This window comes from Cyanistes caeruleus, chromosome 2 (genome assembly GCF_971803275.1).
Source record: "Cyanistes caeruleus chromosome 2, bCyaCae1.hap1.1, whole genome shotgun sequence".
NCBI lineage: Eukaryota > Metazoa > Chordata > Aves > Passeriformes > Paridae > Cyanistes > Cyanistes caeruleus.
This window is the reverse complement of record NC_141702.1, coordinates 54,260,584-54,287,035: the sequence shown is the minus strand read 5'-3', so window position 1 is coordinate 54,287,035 and position 26,452 is coordinate 54,260,584. Positions and strand designations below refer to the sequence as shown.

The 26,452-nt window shown below is 38.7% G+C and overlaps 2 protein-coding genes across 6 annotated transcripts in view; one reads left to right on the top strand and one right to left on the bottom strand.

Annotated features, from left to right (window-relative positions):
- The window catches only part of SAMD3 (sterile alpha motif domain containing 3), a 35,317-nt gene extending 26,494 nt beyond the window's left edge, over positions 1 to 8,823 (top strand). For both annotated transcript variants that reach the window (XM_023924096.2, XM_086877053.1), the window contains 4 exons: positions 5,532 to 5,735; positions 6,118 to 6,289; positions 7,966 to 8,048; positions 8,291 to 8,823. In XM_023924096.2, coding sequence (XP_023779864.1) covers positions 5,532 to 5,735; positions 6,118 to 6,289; positions 7,966 to 8,048; positions 8,291 to 8,608 — 777 coding nt within the window. In that variant the 3' untranslated portion in view covers positions 8,609 to 8,823. The remainder of the gene's footprint in view (positions 1 to 5,531; positions 5,736 to 6,117; positions 6,290 to 7,965; positions 8,049 to 8,290) is intronic.
- Positions 8,824 to 10,451: 1,628 nt separating this feature from the next.
- The window catches only part of L3MBTL3 (L3MBTL histone methyl-lysine binding protein 3), a 79,001-nt gene continuing 63,000 nt past the window's right edge, over positions 10,452 to 26,452 (bottom strand). For all 4 annotated transcript variants that reach the window (XM_086877049.1, XM_086877050.1, XM_086877051.1 and 1 more), the window contains exons 17-22: positions 25,895 to 26,041; positions 24,329 to 24,493; positions 20,015 to 20,106; positions 15,684 to 15,847; positions 14,856 to 14,918; positions 10,452 to 12,357 (exon numbers count right to left, since the gene is read on the bottom strand). In XM_086877049.1, the coding sequence (XP_086733175.1) occupies positions 12,214 to 12,357; positions 14,856 to 14,918; positions 15,684 to 15,847; positions 20,015 to 20,106; positions 24,329 to 24,493; positions 25,895 to 26,041 (775 nt within the window). In that variant the 3' untranslated portion in view covers positions 10,452 to 12,213. The remainder of the gene's footprint in view (positions 12,358 to 14,855; positions 14,919 to 15,683; positions 15,848 to 20,014; positions 20,107 to 24,328; positions 24,494 to 25,894; positions 26,042 to 26,452) is intronic.

Sequence of the window (26,452 nt, the reverse complement as noted above, 5' to 3'; positions counted from 1 at the left end):
TCAAAAGCCAAGACACAGAGATTATGCTTGCTTAAGTAATTCTGAATGCTGTTTCTCACCCTGAAGAAGTTATAAAAGGCAATTAATGGAAAAGATTATTCCAAACAAGAGTCCTAACTACTGTCAGGCTTTCTTGTGTAGGTACCTTGAGTGCTGATGCTAACTAAGGCAGGTAGACTCAACAATAAAGAAGTTTTAGCAGCATCAATGCTCTTAGCAAGAACATGACTACAAGAGCAATAATAATAATGAAAGAGGCTGTGCCAACACTACTACCCATCAGCATCCCAGTCTTAATGTATGGTGTTAAAGGAGCTCCTATTCAGTGCTGATGCCACTGAACCTGTCTACACAGCACTGCTGTTCCAGGAGATGGTTCTCATTACCACCACATGTTTTTTTACATTTCTTTCCAGCAAGCAGCTTAGTCTCCATCCGAAGGAATTTCCTCAAACAAATATTCCCAGAGCATCCCAGGTAAGGAACCTGGATCACTGGCTGGCAGTGAGCAGATTGACAGCATGCAGTAGTGTCCTCATTTATACCTCTTTAACAACACTGCTCATATTTGAATTCACCCTCTCAGACTGAGGAACCAGTAGGTCCTGTTGGCATTCTTCAAAAAAGAGATCTCTATGTTTGTCCTTAGCAACAGTTAGGCTGCATTTACGATTCAGGAATTGGTGTAAACCCAAGTAAAGAGCAAGAGGTGTCTGCTGTCCACACCAGAGGCACTTTCATCACTCTTTGATTAGGCAGTCATGTTACTTCAGTGTTGACATTCATGTCCTTTACAATTTATGATTTCAAAAGTAACTGCAAGATCAGACCTTGCAGATCACATCATGCACAGGAATTGCTCCCTCCCTCCTCACAAACTGATGTAGCAGTTTCACTGTCTTGGCTGTGACATTGTTTCCTAAAAGTGCCCTGCTAGCTGGGGCTTTTTTACAAGAGGTTGCTAATACAATCTCATATCCTGGGTAAGATAAAAGGATCCATCAAAAGGACATTTAGGAATCGGGTCTTTATTTAGAAATCCACCTCCAATCAAAAGACTATCCTCTTGCTTCATGAGATGGGAGGAATTAGGAATTTGGAGTCTAGTAGTTTTTTGTTTTGTATGTTTTCTCACTTTAATGTGAGCATTTTAGCACCATCTACTTGCATATGGTTCCAAGAAGAACCATGACTATCAGGTGGGGAGTCACAGTCAAAAGGCATCTGGAGTGTAGGCAAAGTGCCTTACAACCTCCAGTGTGGCTGCCAGATTTGGTGTCTTCAGTCACAGATACCTGAAATGCCAAGAAGTCAGAAGTGTTTGCAGGCATGGGCACTAAGGGATGGGCTCCCTACCGCTGCCACCCTTTGAGTGTAAATCCAACAGAGTAAGTAGGAGCCTTGGCAGGACCATCCTGCAGTCTAGGGCTAGGTTACTCTGGCAGACAGGTACTGGGTACCCTCTGCTTACCTCATTAACCTCCTTTCCATATCATTTTGCCTGGTACTAGATGATTTACACTACAAAGTTTGGCCTTCCATTGCTATTTCCCCCCCCTAATTAATAGCTATGACAGCAATTCTTCCTTATACTACTGCCACATTTCTATTGGTAGCTTGCCATTGCCACTGATGAAAATGTCAAATTGCTTCCTTTAGCTAATTAATAATGTCATTAGCTAAACTAGCTTTTAAGGACAGAGCTGACCACAGGGAGAGTCCATCAAATCAAGCAGTGTTTGTCTTGACAAGGGGGCTGGAGAGAAGCTGACATAAAGGTCACAAGTTCTTCTTGGCATTTGTTTCTAAGCAACCCAGGCAGTCAGTCTGGTTACAGCACACTGGGTTGAATTGTTTTGCTTTCCTGTCTCTGCAAGGAAGACACTGAAGGTGACAGGCCCTCAGGGAATGGGCCACCACGTTCCACATCAGCTGGCTGAAGAAGTTCCTGCTTTATGAGCAGGAGGCCTGAAAGCAGACCCACAGGAGAAACCAGTAGTGAAGGAGCTGTTTGGAGTCAGAGGCTTCAGGCTAGCTCTTGCACAGCATAAAAAACCATAAATGTAATTTTAAAAGCCCCAACAACTGCCCAAGTTTGGGTGGGTGAGAAAGCGTGGGTATCTTGAGACTGGCAAGAATGGATCATCCCTTGGTTCTGTGCACCGGTCACAGCAAAGCAAGGGACAGCCTGTCCATCTTAGGGCAAGTTAGCAGGTTAAGGAATAGCTGAATGGCCCCATTGGGAATATGTGAATACTAGGATGGTATTCTTAGCAGTAACCAATATCAATTACATACCAGAAACCCTCAAAGGCTCATGCAGGAAGCTTGCAGAGATGACACACCAGCAGCAAAACAAAACTGATGACTCTGAGTGACTTGATGGAGATTTATACAGAATTCTTCTCATGGCTTTCTGCCTTTTCTGCACTGGTAGTAAAGGCTTTCTCACCCAGTGTGAGAAGCAAGAAGCTGGTGGTGCTAAGGGACAGAGTGCTCAAGGTGCACTCCCTAGGTGCAGGATGGCTGGCAGAATATAAAGCCATACCAGCAAAACTAGATAGATTTTGCAATGATTCTCAGTAGGTCAGTTCAGATGATCACATTACTGCAACCATTCTTCATGGGCAGCATCAGGGCATCTGTCTCAAGACTGGCATGTCAGTAAAGGGGACAGAATAATTCGCTAAAATGAGCAGTAACGCATTTCCAGGATCAATTACTTGTGCAAAATTTTCAGCAGTGATCAAGGATAAAACAGGTAATTTTTAATTGTGATGTACAATTTTTCTTATGTAACATGATATTAGATAATTGGAGGTAGCTAATTAGATGCCAGTTTCTAGAGTTTCAGGATGAGAGAGTTAGAGAACATATGGACTAAGAAACCTTCTGTCTTCACTGGCCAAGTTGGCAAGAACTGTAATGCAGACCCAAGAGATGAACACATTAGGAAGGAATCAACAAAGTTTTGGTAAAGAGACATAATTCCTCACAAATTCATTAGTTCTTTGAAGTATTCAACAACCCTGAGGACACAGGCAATCCAGTTGATATAGTTTACTTTAAATTCAGAAGAGATTTTAGCACATGCCTTTCAAAGGCTCTTAGAGGATATAATCTGAGGAGATAAACAGGAAGGTCCTTGAATGGATAAGCAGTTAAAAGATAGAACAAATAAGGCTATGCAGAAATGGATGGGGTTTACAGTGGAAAATATTATGAATATATTCAATATATTTCTAAATGACATGGGAAAAGTAGACTAGTTGGCAGATTACATTTTGGGATGATACCAAGGATACTAAAGACAAAGACCAAAGAATTGCAGAAGGATCCATTCTGGGGGGAAAAAACCCCAGCAAATAAAATTCAGTTCTAATAGACGGAAAATAAGGAGACAAGGAGAATACAAGGCAAGGAAAATAAGGCACAAGGAGAAAACTCAGTCCTAACAACACTTACAGTGATGGGCTCTGAGCTTAGTACCATTCAAAAATGCTATTTTTATACCAGGTCAAAGAGTATCTGGCACAATGCTAAGCAGCAGTCAAAAAAAAAAAATGTTGACTACACAGAATTATTTAAGAAAGGAACAAAAGGCAATGCATTATTCCACTGTATGCCCCTGTGATGTCCCAGTATCTCAACAAGTACTTTAAGTTATACTGTACCTATTTCATAAAGGCTACAGTGAAATTAGAAAACATGCAGAGACAGTAACAAGGATAATTGAAAGTATAGGCAAGCTTTCATATGTGGAATGATTAAATAGCTTAGGATGGTTTTGGCTGGAAGAGAAATGGCTGAGGGCAGAATATGACACATCTATGAAACTATAGTGGCATGGAGATAGTAAATAGGTTTTGAATCCAGTATGATAATTAGAAGGCAGAAGTAGCAGGAGCAAAACAAATAAATGCATTTCCTGTGACAGCATATAGTTAAACTGCCAAATTTAAGGCAGGATTTTGTGGAAGGTATGATTTTATTAGAGTTGGAAAAGTGACTGGGAGAAGTAATTGAAGGAGAAAAAAAATCTACTGAAGGCTATATAACTATAAATACTGAGGGTATTAAATATAAAGTTTGGGAGTCCCCAAACCCCAGTGCAGTGAAGTTTTGACAGAACTCACAGGAAGTAGCACCATACACTCATCATTTATACTTCTTCCCAGCACTCCTCCCAGGCAGGGAGGGGAGGGTGAGGTACCAAGTTGTCCCCCACCCCCCCTGCTCCTGTGCACTGAGGAAGAGGCCAGGAGTGCCTACACAAGCTGGTCACAAACAATCATCACGTTCATGTTAACACAACGAAGACTGAAATCCTCTATTAGAAAGAGTGCAGGCTGTGCTAATACAGAACTCTAGCAAGGGCCAGAGAGTCATGCAGAGGTCATGTTAGATATCTGTCCTGCATGCAGATCTTGCTTTCTTCTGTGATGCCAAGGGCTATTGGGTTATATGGATATATACTAGGAGAGAGACAGGTTTTTCACTGTGTACTTTGTGCAACCATTCTTGGAATATCACATGCATGATTTTAGAGAAGGATGTTAATTGAAATGGAAAGTTTAATTGCACATGCAGAGCACTGCAAAGTGGTTTGGGATGTTGTATGTTTCACAGCTCTGTGTCAGAAATGTTCTGGGGAACATTATGAAGTGTCTCAACTCCCTCTGGCACTGACCCAAGGGCCACCCATATGTGTAGTCACAGCTGCATCAGTGACAATACAGAAGGAAAAGCCAGTGGCAGCACTGCCTGAGGATGATAACTGTACCAACTGTGCATCGCTGTGTCCCTCAGCTTGACTCAGTGAGGAAATTCACTGTTGGATAAGCTACACAAACTCAGGCTACTCCTGTTGGTGTAGTGCTTTGGACAGCCACCCCTCCTCTCAGTAATTACTGGCTTTGGAATTACATCAGGGACAATAATGATAATTTTGAGGAAGGCTCTTAACTACCCTCAAGTACAAAAGTACTTCTTGAAAACACTGACAGTCAAACTGCTCAAATAATTTTGAATTGGTTTTCAATAAGAGTTTTTTTTAGTTCAGCTGGACTCCTTGGGGGTAAAAATTCTACCTGCATAACTGTGAAAGTAAGTTTTCCTGCTTTTAGGACCTGTATGGATAAGAAGAAAATACTATTTCTCTTGGTAAAACAGAGTTAATATTGCTAAATACTGAGTCATCATTAGAACTGACTACTTACTTCCAATAAACCACAATGAGACAAACTAGAGACAGGAACAGGAATAGCCTGTGAATAGCCTCAAATATGCAATTTGAGCTTGGGGCTGACAGGTATGTATAGTTTTATATAAAACTATAGTTAGACTTAAATCTAACTTAAAATATGAGGGTGAGTTCAGTGAGCTGGAACTGAAACTACCCTTTCTGCTGAGCTTGACCACGCTCAAATCACAGAGGTGACATCAAATGACACGAGCTAAAAAAGTTAAACAATCAGATAAAAAAGCTGATTTTCTGATTTGTTACAATTCTGTCCTTCATTTCTCCATAGGAAGAACCTGCTCATCTTAAAGGCAGTGCAATGGATTTACATATTAAGTGGCTTAATCAAGAATATATGAAAACTCAGAGGAACTGGGAAGAAGTGGATAACAGAATGAATGTGACAATAGAAATACGGAGAAAGATGATCAGTGATAAGGCACCTCTAAAAGATATTCTTAAACTATTTCCTTTCTTAAGATACCCTTATCAGGTAACAGAGCTATTCTTAATAATGACATTGAATTCCGTCTTATAGACGTGATACATCTGCAGGCATGTATTTCACAGGATATTTCCACTGAAGTATCCATCAGCAATGTTCTCTTTAACTCATATTTTTGCAACTGATCTCATTTTTAAGGGCTCATCAGTTCAATTCTCCATTAAAGGTGCCACACATACTACCAGTGTCAGTGTTTGGTGTTGCTTGATGTATTCCTTCCCTGCTTAAAAATTTTTAAAAAAATTAAATCACCCCCTTGAGTTTATAATCTTATTTAACTGAGCTAGTTTTATCCTGTCTTCAAAGTGTACGCATTGTTTACAGTTTTGGTTTTGAGGTTTGCAATACCAAATACTTGTTTTTCTTTTAGCTTTTTAGGGAGTTCCAGCTTCTCACGCACACGGACGTTCATAAGAAAACAGTCGAGATTTTGGAGATTTATTCAGAAAACATATTGTCCTTGTATGTGGTGAGGAATAATCCGATTAACATTATGCTGCAAGAAAATCTGAAGCTGCACACAGAGGAAGACGTTCTGAAATGTCAGTACAAATCTCCCATGCTCTGTATAGCAGAGTTTTGTTGTAGCTAATTGTTCTTACATAACTAAACTAGTTTCAATTGTACTGCAAACACATTTCAAAAATTTTATGGTTTCTTTGAAAATATATAGTGATGGTGAAGCACCGAGAATAAAACCTACTAAATTAGTAGGAAAATTAAGTCAGTCAAGTATTAAAACTTTTTTTTCACTGAATAAAAGACTGCAGGTTTGATAAAGTAAGTAATTACCATAAAATAAGTACTGCTAGATGAGCAGAAGTACGTATTTCTAGATACACGAGTGCTTATTATTTTCTAAAAATACCCACAGAAAACTAATTTTCTGCTTTAGAAATAACCTCATAAAGAAAGACACAATTTCCTTTACAGAGCAAGTTTCTATGGTTATAATCTTTATCCCAGTAAAATTAAAGAAGTAGTTCCCACTAACCATTTCAGGCACCTCATCTCTGCAGAGACACGCTGCAGGAAACAGGGCACTGACACCTCTGGTGAGGCCCAATGTACCTGGGCATGTTTGGCTCCCTGGCTGTGGGGGAGCAAACACCAGCTGACACTCAGCTTCCTTCATTCTGAGAAGTCTGGGGAGTGTGGTGCTGCAGGGACAAAACTTTTCAAGCAGCCACTCAGAATTGCCATTCTTCCCCAGCTGCCACTGCCTATGGCCAAGCTTAGCTCTCTGAGAAGTCATCCTTAGACTCATTTTCTGTCAAACAGGCATAATGCCAGGATGTCCATCCAAGGTCACACAATGGAACATGTGTGACCTACAGCAGTCTCACTCCATTTATTGCCAGGTCACCTTTGAAAGAAACAAGCAGCATAGGTTAAAATTCTGGAGGTTTCTTTTACTAAGATTGAAAACAGAAGTACTCATGATAGATTAAAATTCTTCAAGGAATAGTCTAATCCAGAAAGTCTTTATGGACTTTGTTTTCATAGCCTTGACCAAGGAAATCTATGGATATAGTAAGTAATTTCCCCTTTTCTTATACAGTGTGTCCACAGAGATTTTGACTCATACCTTAGTAAAGTTCCAAGGCCTTTGCTTTTTCATTTTTCTCTCACAACTTGACCTGGCACCTAGATAATAAATGCATGGCAATGTAAGTTCAGTGAAGCACATGACACCAGAAGCCTGACCTGCAAAACAGATGTTATAGTAGTATATAAGTATATATAGTAAGTATATAGCTCAGTAAGAGCTGAGCCAGTGGGATAGCAGGTCCCAGGTGCCAGGAGGTTCTGCAGCACCAGCTGGTACCACAGCCTTCCAGTCCTGTTGCCAGGACTCCTTGGACATCCACTTTACTGGGGAGAGAAGAGTCTGGGGAAGGGCATGGGGGCAGGAAGACTACTCAGCTCACAAACTCAACTGAAAGCAACCCAAAGCCCAACTTACTTTTTGTGAGGAAAATTGAATCGTAATACCAAGTAGCAGAGTCCCATGAATCATTTGGGCACTAATGTCCTTTACCAGCTGAGTTGCCTAAATATTGACTGTGCTACAAGCTCCTCTACGAAGTGGACTGAACAACAGCTCCACTACTGAGTTGTTAACTATTACACAGGCTGAAATCTGTTTTTCCAGGATGATAATGCAGTGTCAGAAAGTTTTCCTTTGTAATTCAGTAGAAATCCTTGCCTTTGACAGGTATGAAAATGACTGCTGCATGTTTACTCTTGCCAGAGGTCTTTGGAGATGATTCCAGTCTGTTTGCTGCAGTGAACGAGGAGGTAGGAGACTGCCTTGGTCTCTCTTCCTTTTATCACCTGCATACACACATCACCTGGCCTTTTAGTTCACCTGCCTCAGCTTAGTTCTGGGAAAAAGTGATTTTAGCCTGCCTTTTGAGTAAAAATACTCATAGAAATACTACCTAAATTCAAAGCAGTGTTATCAGGCTTACTTCATTCTCTGACCTGCTCATCGTAGCAATGCTGTGGCATCATTTGAAATACCTTTTTTTAAAATTTAGGTGAAGGCAGTGACACCAGTGTTGGAAGTGAAAAATCCCTTCAACGTGAATTCGTGTGAGTTTGCCCTGTACATAGAAAGGGAAGAGTTAGCCCAGCTCGATGACTGCACCATGGCTGTGGCGGCACTGGTGGCTGCCTTTCATGTGTTTGATATCCCATGCCCAAAGAGGATCCACAGGACCCTGAACTTCCTGGAATCCCTGGTCTTTGAGGTGAGGAAGCCAGCATCCCTGCCCACCCCAGTAAAGACAGGGTTGGAGGCACCCAAGCATCCAGTATCTGATGGTGCACCCAGCACTCCTCTCAGGAGCATTTGATATTTTGTCAAAATAAATCTCTTTGTGCCATTCTTTCTAGTGAAAGTGTATGTATATTTAAAAGTTATGTTTAGTGCCTGCTTTTTTATTAAAATGCCCTCCTTTTTTATTGTACTGGCTACTTTAAAAAAAACCAAACATTAAAGCTCAAGCAGTTTCATTATTTTAAATGTAGATTTTAGGGCAGTCTGGAGATAATAAAATTTCCTAGATTACTTCATGTGTTATGTATCATTTTTCTATTCGGAACATTTGAAAAATTCAGGTATTTTGATTGTAAGAATTTTTTAAAAAAGCGTGCCAACATGATCACTTCACTAATTTAGGTGGTAATACAGTTAAAGTTTTGAAATGGCACTAATTAAACACTTATTACCATTACTTCATAATGATTGCCTAGAGCCTAATGTAATAATTTTTGTGGTTTAAAATGGTGGGCCTGATTTTTAATTTGCAGGATGATAACTTTTTACTGTTTTCTTCTTGCATTAAACATTTTGTTTTAATATTAATCCTGGATTTACTAAATAGGGATTCCAAGACAAGCTCTCAAAGTAGGAAGAACGACTTAGCTGGGATGCTGCCCATGTGCATTGGTAACCACAGCTTTGGTGCTGCAGAGGGAACGCCTCATTTTCTTTTCAAATTTGTTCCCTGGAACAAATCAGCTTTCTCCACATGGTGACTGTCTGCCCACATGAGTGGAAGGCCTCTCCTCTCTTCTTCCACAGCCTTCTCTTTCCCCCAACACTCTATTCTTAACTCCTGTCTGAAAATCCCATGGGATACTGTCTGGCAGTGCAAGGCTTTGGACAAGTGCCTGGTGATAGGAACAGGAGCCAGGACCCATTGTATTAATTAGCAATACAAATTGGCTTTTTATTAAAACACTGCTTTCTATTAGAGACCAATCTCCCCCCAGTTTCAAAAATATCAGTGTAGGCAAAGCAGCACTTGTGGTCACAATGATTCTTTAAGCACTCAAACACACAGCTTGGAAGATCACAGCTTTGTTAAAGATCCAAAAAAGCCAAAGCTTGGCTGTGCAGGGGTGACTCCAAGGCAGTGATTACAGTGGGATCACTTCAGGATGAGAGGAGATGGCTGAATTTAATGGCCAAAATTTCTTGCTATAGGCTTAGGATTTTTCACATGGTTCCATGGAACGCAGGGTACAACCTTTACCAGTGTGAGTGAGGGCTGGGCTACCACCAATACAAAACAAAAACCAATGCCAACTACCAGTTCAGAGATTCACTAGGTCTGATGACTGGGTTTGTTTTCCAAGTGGATTTGTTGGTTGTAGTTTTTGTAATAGAGGTGGCTACCTCATCACATGGGAAACAGAAGTAAGGATTATGTATGTTCTCATTATTGTACCTGATAGCTGCATGAATAAAAAATTGGACTCAAGTGAGATTTATTCTACATCTTGTAAACAGTATTAATTCAAATCCATTTCTTAAAACACAGTACTTTGTAAGCAGTTGTATATAAAAATTCAGGGAGGTGCTAAAGTCCCCAAGTAATCTCTGTAAAGGAAAATAAACTACATGGAAGGAGAGAATGAAAGAAAACAGAAGAATTTGGCTTTTTACTGATCTGCCTATGCAACTTCAGCTGCTGCTGGTGACAAAGTCCAGGGCTATAAATGGCATTCTGATTGCAGTGGCCAGGGGGATGTGAACTTTGGGAGTAAGTGCTAAGGGAGAGGGCACACAGCAAGTAGGTAAGTTGCTCTTTTAACACTACTGGCCACACTGTGCTACAGAGAAGGATTACTGCACACCATACCCATCAGGAGGAGCTGGGTTCATCCGAGAGTCCTGGGCACACACAGAGGTAACAGAGGCTCCAGTTCAGGTTTTATTTGTATTGTAGTACAATAAGAGTGCAATTTGAACGTACACATATTGAACAAAATGTAAAAATATTATTTATGCAATGCTATGGAAGGAAATTAACAGAGCAATGCAACTTAATACTGACCCTGTTTCACCTCATATTATGGCAGATACCAGTCACCTACACGATCTGGAAGGGACACAGAGGGTGACAACTTAAGAACTCCAGCCAAAGAAAAGCCTAGCAAAATCTGTGGGAAGATGGAAAATTCTCCCAGCTCTGTGAAACGGAAATGCTCTGTTCTCAGCTCTACAACTGAGCACTGCAGCACTAAACAGAGGCCTGCCAAAAATCCTGATCCAACTCTTCTCTCTCTCTTCTTGCAAAGTAACATTCTGGAGCAGTCCTCAGTACAGAGGTAGCTAGGCTTTCTCCCATATAAAGTGCATCTGGTTTACATCTTGGGTGTGTGTGTGTATATACTGAGTGCAACGACTTTCCCTGACAAATCGTTAGAATAATCCTCCAAGAAAGGAGGTTGCCTCACCTCAGTACCTGCTGGTGACATCTGCAGCCTGCTAATGACGTAGTAGTGAATTGCATGTACTTTACACCTAAGATGTGCAGTGCAGCACAAGCATTTAAGTATCCTTTCCCTCATGATTAGCCTTTTCCCCTATGCCTTCATTTACAAATCAGAGTTTTCAGCTAGAAAATGGTGGGTAAAATAATTCTCCCACCACTGGGAAAACAAACCTTGGCTGAATATGAAACCAGGGTAGCAGTCCTAGCTGGAGCAGTTTTTCTCCATTGTTGTGGTAACTATGCTGAAGACTGGGAAATGCAGAGACTTTGAAATTACATTGAATGTAATTTATTTTCTGCTAATCTCCTTGCCTCAAAATACTCTTTATTTTCCTCCATTTTCTGAAGGACCGTAGCAGACTCCATGTAAATGGCTGGGACTCTATTGTGCAGCATAAACAAAAAGTCTTCTATGAAGTCAAATTTTATTTTTCAGTTGCAGCCTTCTCTATACTGGTCTTTTGATAAAATACATTAAAGATGCTGGTGGCGAAACTCACGTAACATTTTTGTAATCGTGCAAAAGTAAAAACATTCAGTTATCAAAAAAGCATTATAATTTCAACCCCAACAAGGTTTGTTTTGTTACAAGCAAACAGACAGTTTTATTATCTGTAAAGTAATATGCTGTAGCAATAAAGTGTCACGTATGTAACATTAAGTGTTTCATTTTTAAACTATGGCACAAATACACATTAGCCATAACAGTCTCATCTGGCTACCTGTAGCCTAATTTTTGGCTGATCAGTTTTTATTTGATAAAATGAAGTAAAAGCTTCTGAAAAGTAAAATGGGTACATGAAGTACAATTCAAGAATCCTTAGAAAATATTAACGTTCCCTTATATAATACAGCATAAATAATTAATGAAGGTTTCCTTGATGTCCAGGGAGAGTTAGGGATCCTAACCATCCATGGAGAATTAGCGCCATTAGTTTGGTAAATAAGACCAGCTGACTCGGTTGTTGCTCAGTACCTTCCCAAAAGCTTGAACACTTCCCAGAAGGATTCAGATGTGTACTGGCTCCAGGAGAATATAAATAGTCCACCAGTGCTGAACTTAAGTTTCTTCCTTTCTGAGAGTCCTTACTCAACACTTCTAGTGAGTCTTTGTGCTTTGAATAAAACATGAGCTCCAGTGGAGAAAGCTGGTTCGTGCACATTTTCCATTATCTTCAAAGCTCATTGTGTGAGTTTTTCTCTGCAGCTTTGAACATCAGAATGGAATTAAAGATTTTTAGAGCTGGTCCCAGTTTAATGCTCATTATTTTGACAATGTCTGATTGGGTCATTAGCAGAAATGCTTCTCCATCAATTTGCTTTAAAAGAAAAACACACAAAGCTATTAATAAGTCTGACAGTGCAGCAGTATAAACGTTTCAGAAAACATGAAAAGTCCCAGCAACTTCAGACAAAGTTAAGGACTGTCTGAATACAAGTACTTTCAAATGCTTTCAGGAGAACTTTGATTTCAACCTCTAGACAGAAAAGCTAGTCCAAGAACAGGATGATCTTCCTGCTTGAAAACAACTCTGGCTACTTTTTAGCTAAACAGTTCTTATTTTCATACTGGCAATATAAAACCTATCGAAAACTGAAGTGGGTAAATTAAGTATAATTCAGCTATACTAAAGCACAGCAATGTTTTTAAACATCTTAGTTATTCCTTTTATGCAAGCATCTAGAGGGAAAGCTTCTGGATTTCACTCCCAGCTGCAGAGCTGGAATCCCCTTCAGGCCCCCACTTCTCTGCTCACTAAATAGCAAAATGAAATTAATTTGATCCCAGATGAAAACAGGGACCAGGCAAATAAAACTGCCTCTGTGACACGAATATAATAGAACATTTCAAAACACAAAATATTTCTTCTTTGTAGAGTTGATTTTTTACTAAACATTACAAATTAACATTTGTAATTGTAAGCATTTGTAAGCAAATCACTCTCAGCAGGAGTACTAAATCCCAACACAAAGAGCCCCCAGGGTTTTAACTTCCAGAGGCTTCAATGGGGCCAACATTCCCTATGTAACCTTAGGATCACTTGGGTATCCACAGGTAAAATTTCAGCGTATGGTAAGCTGGACAGCTATACATAAAACGCAGCTGTGGTTAAATCAGGAGCACTGCTCAGCTTTAAAGATACTAATCCGAGATAAAAACAGTCTAAATTTCTGTAGGGCTTGGAAACAAGCTTTGTGAATGTGACAAGCTGCAAAGGACACCCTATAGCACTCTAAGCCGAGGAACACTGCAGTCAGAACACCATCATGTGGTAACCCACAATTACTTTACTCATTTTGTACACAAAGCCAGACTTGGTGGGCTCAGAACTTGTAGTGTGTCAACTTGGGGCTGCCCAAATAAAAAGCTGAAGCATCTTAGCAGAAGCAGGGTGAGGGTTCTTTTCCATAGTAGAAGTTTGAACCAGCATCTTCTACCTACTAATGTCAGCCTGTCCATGCCTCAATGACCTCACTGGGGAAGGTTTAATTTATTAGTCACAGACAAAGCCTGAGAGGCTGAATCCTCGAGAAAGGAAATATTTTCTCATCCCTCTGAGAATGAAAGTGTTAAGGATTCAGCATCTCCTTGGCACTTGCTGCTTGCTGACTCGATTAGCAATAGCCAAATTTTATTTCTAAATTCATTGATGAGACACTCTCAGTAACATAGGGGATAATCCAGGCTTGAATAGTAAAATACTCAGCATCTGAGCGAGTGTCAAATGCACAGAGATGCAGCCTGTCAGTCCTTTGATATGCAGCTGTAATAGTCATTACACTCTACAGCACAGCCTGGAAACTTCTGTTGCAGGAGATTAGCAGTGCCATCTGTATGCATTTTCCTCAGGAGGTGCCTTCTCAAGTCTAAGTACCACAATTATTCTTCACTTGAAAGGCTGGCTGACTCTGCCCATTCAGATCGTCTGGCTGGGATAAGCACCTGAAGTATTCACTCTAGCATCTGTGATCAAACTGCCTTCTTGAAGCTGAGCATTAAAGGAATAACAAACCTCTGAGCAGAAAAAAATTAAAACAACCTAGTTTATAAGGCTTAATGTATCTAAAAGCCTTATCCATTCCTAATGGTAGCTTTGGAAAACCAATCTTCTCAGATGACAGAGATGCACACCTGGCATGCTCACAAAATGAGTATATGCTCCTTAGACCTTCATCAGAAGCTTCAGATCTTCTCACTTCCTGCTCAGCTAAATCATGTTCATAAATTGGCTATATCAGGAGGAAGAGCATCAATAGCAAAATGTGACCAGACAAGATCCAAAAAGTTTTAAGAGAGGGTTATCTTGAACCACCGTTCTGCTTTGTTTTACTTATTAACATCCTGGAGAACTAAAGCAACATACCTGCTTATAAATTTTGTCCAACCAGATCAAGATAGAACAGTGATAAATTACAAAGTTTGTAAGCAATTTCAATTGGCAGGAACAAAGTTGGAAAAACACCTGGCCGACACTTGGCTAGTTTTTGCTTTACTTTCTTCCTACTTCATGACCTGAAAACCAACCTAATCTTCCACACCTCTGCATCTGACTTTAAACAATGTGGCACTGAATTAGGTTGCCCAGGGAGCTGGTGGAGTCACCATCCCTGGAAGAGTTTAAGAGGCATCTAGAGCTGGTGCTGGTTGATAAGGTTTAGAGGTTACAGGGGTAGTGCTGGGTTGGAGGGTTAGACATAATAATTTAAAGATCTCTTCTAATCCTGATGATTCTATTCCATACACTCCATCCTACTAATTTATATGTATTTCTACCACGCTTTGTTGTCGCTGTCTTTTGAAATAAAATTCACTCACCTCATCTTTAAACACCTTGCCATGTTCTTCACATCCTGGTAAACTTCGTATAAATTCAGAGACCTGCCACCAAAGTATACAACAAAAGATTTAGTAAGAGTCATGTTTTCTCAAAATGGTCTTTAAGGCTAACAATTGTTAAAGTTTTTTAGCTATTATTTTTACAGTTTCATATTAGCCTTCTTCTGTAAGTGCACAGTCATGCTTCTTTTTTTCTCTGATTAAAAGAGATCCAACTGCCTCAGGTGCAGAGAACAGTCACAGGTACTTGTGAAAATAAAGCAATGACAAGATTCTGTCTGTCCAAGGATTGTTATATCTGAATATACCCGAACAGAGGCTCTAATCTTAAAATCAGGTGTTGTGGCCTGACCATATCCATACAGTTCCTCTCTGCACTATATTCTCACTCTCCAAAGCAGTGTGCCACATCCAAACTGCACCAGGAATAACTTCTTGCCTCATGCAGACCCCTACACAATTCCTCCAGAATGTTTGTGTGGGGACTAGATGTTGGTAAGGGAGACCATGAGCAGTTGGCATGCTGGGCTGTAAATTTAGCACTTCTCTTTACAACACCAATGAATGTGGTTTTTTTATATATATATATACATGTATCTATCTGTATCAATACACATATGAATTAGTATTTCTTCTGGGGCTGGATGGCAGTGGAATGAGCATTTTGGGGATCTGTTACATTAGGTCTGGCTGAGCCTAATCCTCTGAGTACTCATGTATTACTCTTAATCCATGGGGATAACCTAAAGCTCTGAATCAACCTTCAAGGACAGTGGTAATAAGATAGAAGACAAAAGGGGAACCTACCTCATCTGTACTCCACTTAGAAACTTTACTGGCTGGGATCCCAGCTACACTTGGAAGGAGCTTGCTCTGCTGTTCCCAGCGCAGGGGTAGGCCAGGGATTTGCAACTTAGAAGACACGATAACTGGTTGAGACAGAAGCCTCTGCGTGTTGGGTTCTTCAACATCTTCGGCAACAGGAAGCAAGAAACAAGAAATAAATCCCTCAGTCGATGATGAGATCAGTCACAGTAAAAGCACATTCATTTCTATTCATGGGCCTCCCTACACAAGCTGTACAGTTTAGCTTGAACAGTAAAATGCCACGAATGCCATACCAGAATTGGAAGTGCCATGACTGTTCTTCCACTAGTATGACTATCATTATACAGCCTCTCTATAAATATGACTACTCTTACATGGAAGAGATCTCTTTCAACACAACACAATTTCATGCCATCAGAGCTGTTAGCATAACACACCATAGGTCAAACAATTAAAAATATTTTGGTACAATAAATCACACCCACATTTAATAGTAGTACAGTAATACAAGAAGTAACTTAATTTTGGGGTTGAGCTGTTGGAAAATCAAAAGCAGCACTGCACTGCTACAAAATTCCAAGTGAATCAGTTATACAGTTCCAGCCCACACAACATTTATGGCTCATCCACAACAAAATGTTTTTCAGCTCTTCTGAGGAAAAAACGCAAATGTCTGCAAATTCTCTGCTTCCACTTTAATAGAACGTTTTGTTTGGAAAATAACATTAAACTCCTCCGTGCTGCTTTTTATCTCATTCATCCATAATGGAAGGAATGATCTCCCATCCCACTGACCCCAAAGGTAATGTACTGGTGGGAGGGTGTCTTCAGACACATGCTGCTGTTGTCTGGAGAAAAGCAGCAGTTGGAGATGTGTGCAGCAGGAAAGAGTGAAGAGTCATGCCTCGAATGATGTCAAACTGCATATGACGTCCCTGTTCATTTACATCCATTGGCAGTGCAAATTAACATGCCTGTCATCTGAACTCAGGCCTGAGTGCTTCCCAATTGTCAACGAAAATTCTGGAAAACCTCTGAAATTCACTACTTAACGAACAGCCAACAAAGTACACTCTTAATGCCTGATATTGCCTAATGACATGGTTCATGCAAGTTACTCACAAATCCCTATGCTATTTTTGTTTGGATTGCTCATTTTTGTTGCAGTTCCATTCTACTTTCATTTTTGAGAAGCTGCTATTAACCACAACTTCTCCCAATCCTTACTGTTCTAGTTTTCACACATTTATGCCCAACAACTAGGACACAAATTCCCATTATGGATTTTTGTCAGCACAGTGGAGCTGGCCTATAATACACCTAACATAGGATGTTATTACATTTGCTTGTGTTATTCTGCTCCTCTAGCCTAATTTTTTGTTTCTTTTAAGATTTGTCCTCATTACATATTAATGGTTATTATTCTGAAGTTGATTCTTAAGCCATTTAGTCAGCACTGTCTGCCCACTCATTAATCTTTTTAAAAATGGACTCCTTAATATTTTACTACCATTATACTCCCATTCATCCTTGGTCTCACATGTAAGGCAAAGAGCACAAATGCAGCACGTTATGTGCCAGTTTACCCAACTACATGGAGAAAATCAGAAGTCCTTAGCCATGTAGCAGATACAATCACAACACCAAAAAAAAGGCAAATTTAGATTTAGTGTGGGTAACCTTGTAACAGGAAGTCCAGAACACTCCACTTTGGCTACAACCAAATGTCTCTAATACCAAACAGTTGAAAGTTTCCCCTACCCTCATGCTCTGGAGTATTCCTCACTCTGCAAGCCCTGCTTCCCATAGAGAGGCAATCTGTCTTTCTGAGCCATAGAAAATATGAGAAATATTTCAAGTTATGTCTCAATTGGGACATTTAGGAGAAGAGTAACTTGAGGTGCACCAGAGGTTAGCCAGTTTCATCACAGAGTCACAAACAACTTCAACCACTCAAGTGAAGAAACAAAATCTGCTTGCCAGATCCACAATATAGCAGCCAGATGCACAAAGTTCACATTTTTAAACCTAAATAGTGTTCTTTGCTGACATTTTGCTTCAGCATCAGCCCACCTGCCTTTACATTGTTGTTCTTACTTTATGCCACCTTGTTATCCTTCTCTCTGATAATTCATCTCTATCTTCTTAGTGAGTTACCACAGAACAAAACATTAACTTATATTTCAAAGAAGACAAGCAGCAAATACTTTCTAGCATTAATGAGAGACCATTAACACTGCTCATTGCCTCCTGCACAGGTCTAGCTCTTAGCATATATAGTGTTTTTAAGCACAAGATTTGTGTCCATAAAAAAAGTTAGTTATGAAGGGGCAGTCATTTCAGTGCTTTAGCTCCAAATAATCTTCCTCCAAGCACAAGGAAGACAGCAGTACACATTTTATGAAGTTATCAGGAGGGAACTGGTCAAGTAAATATGGCAAAAGTAGGCTGAAGAATAACAAGGTATGTAACATGCCAAAAAAATAGGGCAACAAGCACAGCTACCAACATTGACAGTTCACAAATTCACAATTATTTTGAGATTTCTATGACTATGAGAGAAAGAGCTTATTGATCCATTTTCATTTTACAACTTATATCTGCCATCCTACTCAAACACATAATAGTGCAATATTATGTGTTTAAAAAGGATAACTTTTCCAGATAATAACGTAATAAAATGTTCTATTTTCCTAAATCTAGCTATGCAAGAACCTAGTAAGCAGAACTTGTTGGTGAAACTTTATCCAAACAGTCAATTCTGTCAACCTCAAAATACTTCACAGCATTGGGCCAGTTCTCTTAGAATTAAAAGGACAACCCCAGACAATTTAAAATGCTACCAACCATTTGTATTTTTTTGTTTGCTTTTTGTCAAATAATGCAAAGGCTGGCATGAAAACTGCATTTTTCCTTCCCACTGAAAGAAAATACTTAAAATTACTAAAAAGTCTCTTCTATTTGCTTTAGAGACTTGCTTCTTTTCATGCTTCATTCTCTCTAGAATTCTGAACTACACCATGTTTCAGAACACTAACACAGCTCTTTCACAGCTCCTACAATAGATGTAATCTCTCAAATTTTACACACTCACCGGAGTACCTCAGATCTATCTGAAAAGTAATGGCAGATAAATGATGTCTTAAGATAAAAACATACATCAAAGGTTAATAATTAAAAATAAACCACTACCTTTATTTTATCTTTATGCAAGCTTTGCTAGCCTCAAAGAATTTCCTGGGTTTTACAGAGATGAGCTCACTTAAAAGGTAAGACATGTAGGTCTTACAGAAGCAGAGTTATTCAAGTCCTATGAATTTTGATGAAAGCCTTACAAACTGTTGTTGCACAAAAGATTGATGAAGAAAATAATCTAAAAATACAAGGAATTAAGATTAGGAAATTAGGACACTTAACTTGCATTGACCTTGTATCAGTTGATAAAATGATTGCAGCAAAAGCTGCACTGAAACAATCATTCAGCTGCGCTGATTGTCTAGTTTCAAGCCTGATATTCTAAGTTTCACACGTGAAAAAATTAGCAAATATTAGACTGATATTTTGGATTTCTGCTGTGTTCTTTCTAAACAATGAGGATAAAAATTATTAATGAACAGCTGCTTCAATCTGTCCAACTGGATCTATGAACAGCCAACAGTTTTGCTACAGCACACAGAATCACTGAACAGAAGAAAAGTCCACCTTGGAAGAAATCTTTGGAGACCACATGAGAACTTTCCTGTCTCACCAGTGAGGAGCCACAATCTGTCCATCAATCTCAACAAGATTGAGGCTGGGTTAAGTAAGTCACCTTAATTTTGCATTATCTCTGTAATGTGTAAATGCTTTCACTTTCAATACACTTTCAAGGCAATAAGTGAATGTTCTACCTTTACAATTCAGATTGGTTTAATAAACTCTTTTTAAAAGTTGGTGGAAAAACATCATCAAAATTAAAAATTTTTTTATATTACTATTCATTTTGCACTCATCCTTACAACATCCTTACAAGAAGATAAAGTTCTTGGAAAAGTCTTTGATGATTACAAGATAATCTCCTGAACAGTTAGAGGGGTAGGGCTGCTGAATTTGGCCCTTCAGGGAACATCCCTTTGGAAGTTCACTTCCCTTCCAAATTTGTCCCAAACCGAGAAGGACACAGTGCTAAAAGTGTTGCTGTCAAGAAATTTTTGGACACAGTGAACGTGGAAAATAAGTTGTAATACAGTTTCATGAGAATTTCATGGGATATCACACTTGTTCCCTTCTGCAGATCTTAATTTGAAACAAATGAAGTACTGCCAACTTACCTTTGATTTCATTTGAAATGAACAGCTTATTTTCAGTCTCCTCATCTTCACATTCTTTGTGCTTTATGGCGTCCTTTGTTTGTAGAACTCCACTGAGGAAAATAAGATGTTCAATTTTTATTAATACATCATAAAAATCACTAAGCATGATGACATCTCTTGCTAGCAAAACTATTACCATACCAGGATTCCCACACAAAGGATGCTGTATCATTATAAAATAAAGAAACAGAGAGGATCTTATTTCTGACTTACACAGAATGGCATGACTACTGACATGAATTTTGCAAAGAGGGCCCAAGAATAGTGTAAACTAGGATCACGTAAACCATACTGATACGTGGATAAAAAACTCTTTAACTAATTAAAGCTAGACGGTGGTATGTTTATTACGATGATGTTGGGGAGAAATCCAGGAGATTTCTCCCAGGAGAAATCTCCCACAGGCATATGCAAAGTCCACAAGGCTCTTGTCTTCTTTAATCTACAAAAATCTTACATATTCATATAATTATTTACTAGGCCTATATATAGGCATTACCTAACCCTGCCTACCCCTGCTTCATATTAAAATAAGTTCAAAATCCTTTCACTCCTGTGCATTTTCTTCCTTCAAATGGATCAGTGGGTTTCAAAATGGGTCAGTGGACGCCTAAGATGAGGTCAGAGACATCTTCCTCATGTTAAACTTTTCACCTTTGTTTTGTTGGCAGGCTCTGTAGTCCCTTGGACATGGTCCAGGCCTCCCTATCCTGGTTCTGGCTGGTTTCTAGGCCCAGGTACAGTTACGGTTTCCTCATCCTCACAAGGGCTCATCTTTCTTGTCTCCTTCTACAAACGCAACTAAGTCAAGCAAATCATACATTACCTTAGCTCTACTAAGTCCATCTACTAATAATGAATCCTTTGCACAGTTTCTACCCCTCCTAATCAAAATATATTGCCTCTGTCCTGCAAGCTATGTTCTTAGCTTCTAAGTTCTTTTAACCCTTTGATTCATTTAGACCCTTAATTCAATACCAACACACTTGCTTAATAACTAAAATACACAAATGGAGGCAGTGTATGTGTCCACATCAGATGGGAAGAGTGAAACCCACACATATATCTGCACATCCTACAAAGCCTGGCTGGTTGTGCAGGCCATATTCAGGAGTTGTCTGGAACAACATCAACTCCTTTTTCTCTGCCCAGCATTCATCTCCTTGTCAGTACAGTTACAGGCACCCTCCTGTGCAGCTGCTAATGAGCCCACCAAAGATATTTGTATTCCTTTGCATCTGCTTTTGCATTACTTCTTACCCAGCTGCTCCCTAAGCTTTGCCAGCCCAAAAACTTGCAGAGAGGGAATGTCTTCCCTCTACTGAGAAAAACTGGGTAAGACATGTGGAAATAATAGAATTTCTCAAGGTGGGGGGGGGGTATGTGGGCTGTGTATGTTTCCATCTTAAAGTCAGCCCCTGAGAAGTTCCTTTTCAAATTGTGCCTTCAGAAGGTATCTCCAGATCTATTTCTTGGTTTCTTACAGATGTGAAGTGATATGAATTTTCTGACATTATGTGCCTACTTCTGCTTTTTAAGAATTTCAGAACACTTTGGCCAATTCTTACTAAACTCTCAAGATACAGAGCAGTCGGAGATAACAAGTACATAATGAGCATTTTCTAAAAATAGGCACCAGACAGAATGATTCTTAGAGTCAAGACTACAAGAATTCCCACTACTATATGAACTGATGCTTTATTACCTATCACAGGAGTCAACAAGAACACCTTAACAAATGTCAGAATCACAGATAAAGCTGATGCACACCGAACACCTTGTTAGGCATCAAGATTAGCTAACCTCAAAACACAAATCCAAAGCAGAACCAGATCTGTTTAATTCCACTGCTTACATTTATACTGTTAAATACCATTTATAGATTATATACAAGAAAACATGGGTGACTGAATCAAGTAGAAGCTTCAAGTTCACTGACTTCAACAGAAATATAATTATCACACTACTAATGGTGCAAAATGGACACTACAGATGAGGAAATCCAGCCTTTTTATTATGACAGGACACAAAGAATAATAATGGTATGACAACCAATACCAGTGGAATGGCTAAAACAGGCATGACTTCTTGTGCCACAAAGGACTTCTCCACAGTATAATCCTCAGAAAGATTTATTCACTTAAAACTTGTTTTCCAAACTCCATAAACACAGAAAACTTTCTAAAGTAACATGATAAAGTAACTACTGCTATTAATTCAAAGGCAAAGGAAATGAAAGCTGTAATTCAACATAAAGAAGAGAGATCACCAAATCCCGTGAGGAAACAAGTACCTCCCTATTTTCTTGAGGGCAATTTTCACAGCAACATACATACAGCAATTTCACCTCATTAGTTAAATACGACTGTATCGTGAATTGAAGGTTTTGGGAAAAACCTTGAGTTGGAAGAGAAACCAGAATTTTTTTTAAGAGCTAGTATAATTTGATTCCCAAGCCTGAGTGTTCAGCTTCCTTCACTGTAAAGATTTCCAGAATGGAATTTTTATTACAGTGAAATTCTTTTACTAATCCAAAGATACTATAGGCATGCAATTTTTATCATGACTTTTAATCTCAGGAACATTCCAGAGGGACACACTGCAGTATTTATGTACATAATTATATTTTTGCAAGACAAAATTTTCTAATATAATTGTTCGATGCACAGAGAGGAAAAAAAAAAAAAAAAGAGAGAGAGGGGAAAAAAGGAAAAAAAGTGGAACCAGAGATTAGCTGAGTACCACTTAGATTTATCACAACAAAATAAAACTAGTCTTTGGGATCATTTGTGGTTGGTTCCTCAATGAAGGACTTCTACAAAACAGATGATCACATTTGAATACGAAGGTATACACAATTGAACTGAAGTCAAACATAATTAAATCCACACTATGAGCTCAGCAGCTAAAGAGCACACAAGTGTGTGTATCTATGTCTTCAATTATGCATGTGTACTTTGAATACACATCTAAAGAGATCCACTGGGTATTGCAATAAGCAGATGCTCAATATTTTATAACCCCAGCAGTTCATATATACCTAATGTTGTGAACATTATTTTTCATGCCTTTTTCAAAGGGAGATTATTCAACTGAAAGTCCTCTATGACTTTGCTGGATACATAATGAATGAGGGAAGCTAGATGATAAAATGTAGCCAGTCATCAGTGTATTCAAACAGTTGAAATACAAGCTGCAAAGTCTCTGGGTAGTTTAAAGCTGGCACAAGACTTATTCTCTTAATGAAACTGACTCAACACTGTGATCAGATAGCACAAGTCTTATCTTAAGTCTTCTAAAGGTAATACCCTCTATAAAAATAAAAGACAAATTTTTCTTCAATTAATCTTACGAGGTAGTTTGTAAAGCCAAAGTATATTTCTAAAAAGAATGTGAATTTACTGTAAGTACGGTTAAAATGATGAATTGCAACTATTTTTTAACACGTGTTATTTCAAAATTACACTTGAACCCACATTACTTTTTTGCTGTTTAAATTCACTAGAGTATGACTCGTAAATGCTGTTTATTATCCTGAGTTGGAAGGGAATCAATGAAGATCATCAAAGTCCAATTCTTAACGAATTCCATTTCCATCATCACCTTTACTGTGGGCTATTTACCAACTCTCCTGTCTCTCTCTCTCAAGACACTATTATTGCTAACACAGTTCATATATTATGAACACAAAACAATATAGCTCACAACAAATGACACAACTTATTCCAGGGTGTCATCTATTTCTGTTTGAGAATAGTCAATGAAATAACATAGTGATACTATAACTAATTAAAAATGTAGGGAATCCTATTGTCTCACATATCCCCATGAAAACACTGAACTGTATATTTTTAGCTTCAAAGATTATTCTCCAGTGCAAGTTTGGAAACTATGTTTATGGTATAAAAAAGTTCTCATGTGATTTTCTGTCAAAAATGCATGCCAGATGCTGAAAGTTAAAAAATTACTTTTAATTTTTCCATGTTTGTACATATTTGTATATATTAAATAATTTGGACCCAAACCTAGGAAGGACCTCAATTTCCAATAATTTTATTATATTTTTCCCTTCCTCTGACATGGATTTATTATTTTTTATATACCTTGTGATATTCCCTTCCCCTCTATCTCTAAGATAAAGAGAGTTGAAGAGCTTCCCTCTCCTTCCCCACTGCTTCTGAGAATTCCACAGACAAATCACTGGACTGCTTTGCCAGGTAAGTTGCATTTTAACTCCAAACACCCAATACTTTGAAAGGAACTTAGAGTTACCCAGATGCCTTCTTTTCCTTCACATTGCATAACAGGGGCTTCTTGCAAGGAGATTTATTTTCTGCATCTTCCAGCTTGGTTGCTTCTGGTACAGTTTTCCCAGATGGTCGATTGTGAGGTGAAGATTTCATACCTACATGACCAGGGCTGGGGCATTTTCTGTCACTGTTTAAAACAAAGTAACAAAATTTTTAAAAGTGGAAGAAGCTAAGCTGCTGATTAATTTATTTTCTCTATGCACAAAAAGTCATCTGAAAACAACCAAGGTTTTTTTGGGTTTTTTTTTAAGAGATACAGAGAAGTTTTTTACTTGCCACTAATAAAATTGTATACCTGGCATTTTCAGAAATCAAAATAAAGAACTCTCTTCTCCATTAAGTCAATAGTAAAATGATTAGTCAGTTCAAGAGGAACAGAATTTGTTTAATATTATTTTTGATAATAAGCTATCCAATTCAAATATTTGCAACACAAGAAGACTTTGAGGTATTATTTTCCTCCTAATCCTTCTCTCCCATAACATGTCATTGTGCAGCCTTTAAAATGTTCTATGCAGCCTCTTAATTGGGACAATGAAAAAAGTAGCACTTGACACACTCCCTGCCACTAAGGACTTTGAGCAAAGTGCTACTGGATTCACTGTAATGGAACCCAGGCCACCTGCCAGGGAGTAATTAGGTCACTTCAGATTTCTAAAACACTACATTTATAAGGACAATCAAATCAGGCAGAACTCTTAGGCACTGCTTAAACATTTGGGTTTTAAAGCATGAAGCTGACACTGTCTCTGAGAAGGCAATTTAAAATACCATCTATTGAAAATATGTGGCCATTACAGTGGGATCTGGAAATTTTAACATTTCACATCATCCACACTTTCACATTACATTAATGTAACCCTTCTAAAGAAGGGAAAGCCTCTCTTCCTTCCCTTTCCTACTTAAGTTCTCTGTTTTTTCCCTATAGCTCAAAATAAGCACAGGAATCAGTATACACAATTTCTGAGATAAAATAATAATATGAAAATAATCATCTTGGTATCACACTCCTTTGCTTTTTCCCAGTGCTCCTGTTTAAAAGCTTCAGCTACAGACTTCAGCATTATTCTTGCAAAACTCAGTCCCAGTAATTTGATTCCCCACTCCCACTGTAATGACAAAATAGTGGCTGTTCTTCAAAAAGCTACATTAATTTACAGTCACATCAATAACGCCGCCACTACAGCAAACAAAATAAAGACAAAGAAATAATTTTCTGAAGTGAAACCAACTGGTCAACATTCAATTTTAAATTCCAATTAACCACTTAGCAACCTAGATAGTTACACCGAAGATGAAACCAAACTCTTGCTAAACCACAGACAGAAAAATCACTGTCAGTCTTTGACAGCTCTGTGACCTTTTTAATAAGCACTGAAAAAAACATTTTTCTTCCCTGTAATTGAAAATGTAGATAAATAGGCAGGTCTTTCTGAAACCAGTCAGTCATTGCAGTTATAAATCACATTGGAGAACACAGAAACAGAACACTGCTGCTAGTCACAGACATCACTTCAATCATAATTACTTGATTACAGGAGAGGTGGATCTTTCATATGTTTCCACTTTTCTGTTTCTGGGGATAGGACTGGCTGCAGGCATCTCCCCACTCAATCGGTCAGGTAAGAGGCTCTCTTTGTTCAAGTTCATCTCTGAATATGGACAGCTGACTGCACTAGAAGTTAAAGAAGAAAAATTACTCCTTATTCTCAGACACTTACTGAATTCAAACAAAATGACACTGGAATTTCCTAGAAGTAGATGCAATAACTTAATGCAGTAAGTAGTTGTACTTTAAAATGTTAATAAATGCATCGAATGACAAACTTTGCATTTCCTTTTGACAGCAACTTGTGTAACACAAATTGTATTAAATGCTATTACGACATTCATTGTGGAAAACTGCTTGATAAATGTTAAGTTTGCTCTCTCATAATTTTAATGGCATTTATACATACAACACAGGATGCCTTTGACTACACCCATGTCTCTCCAAATAAAGTCATATTACCATGGCTATTTATTTATGTGAAGGAGGATGTTTCTATTACGCAATGTCTACACAGAAGCTGCATTTCAAGGGCAG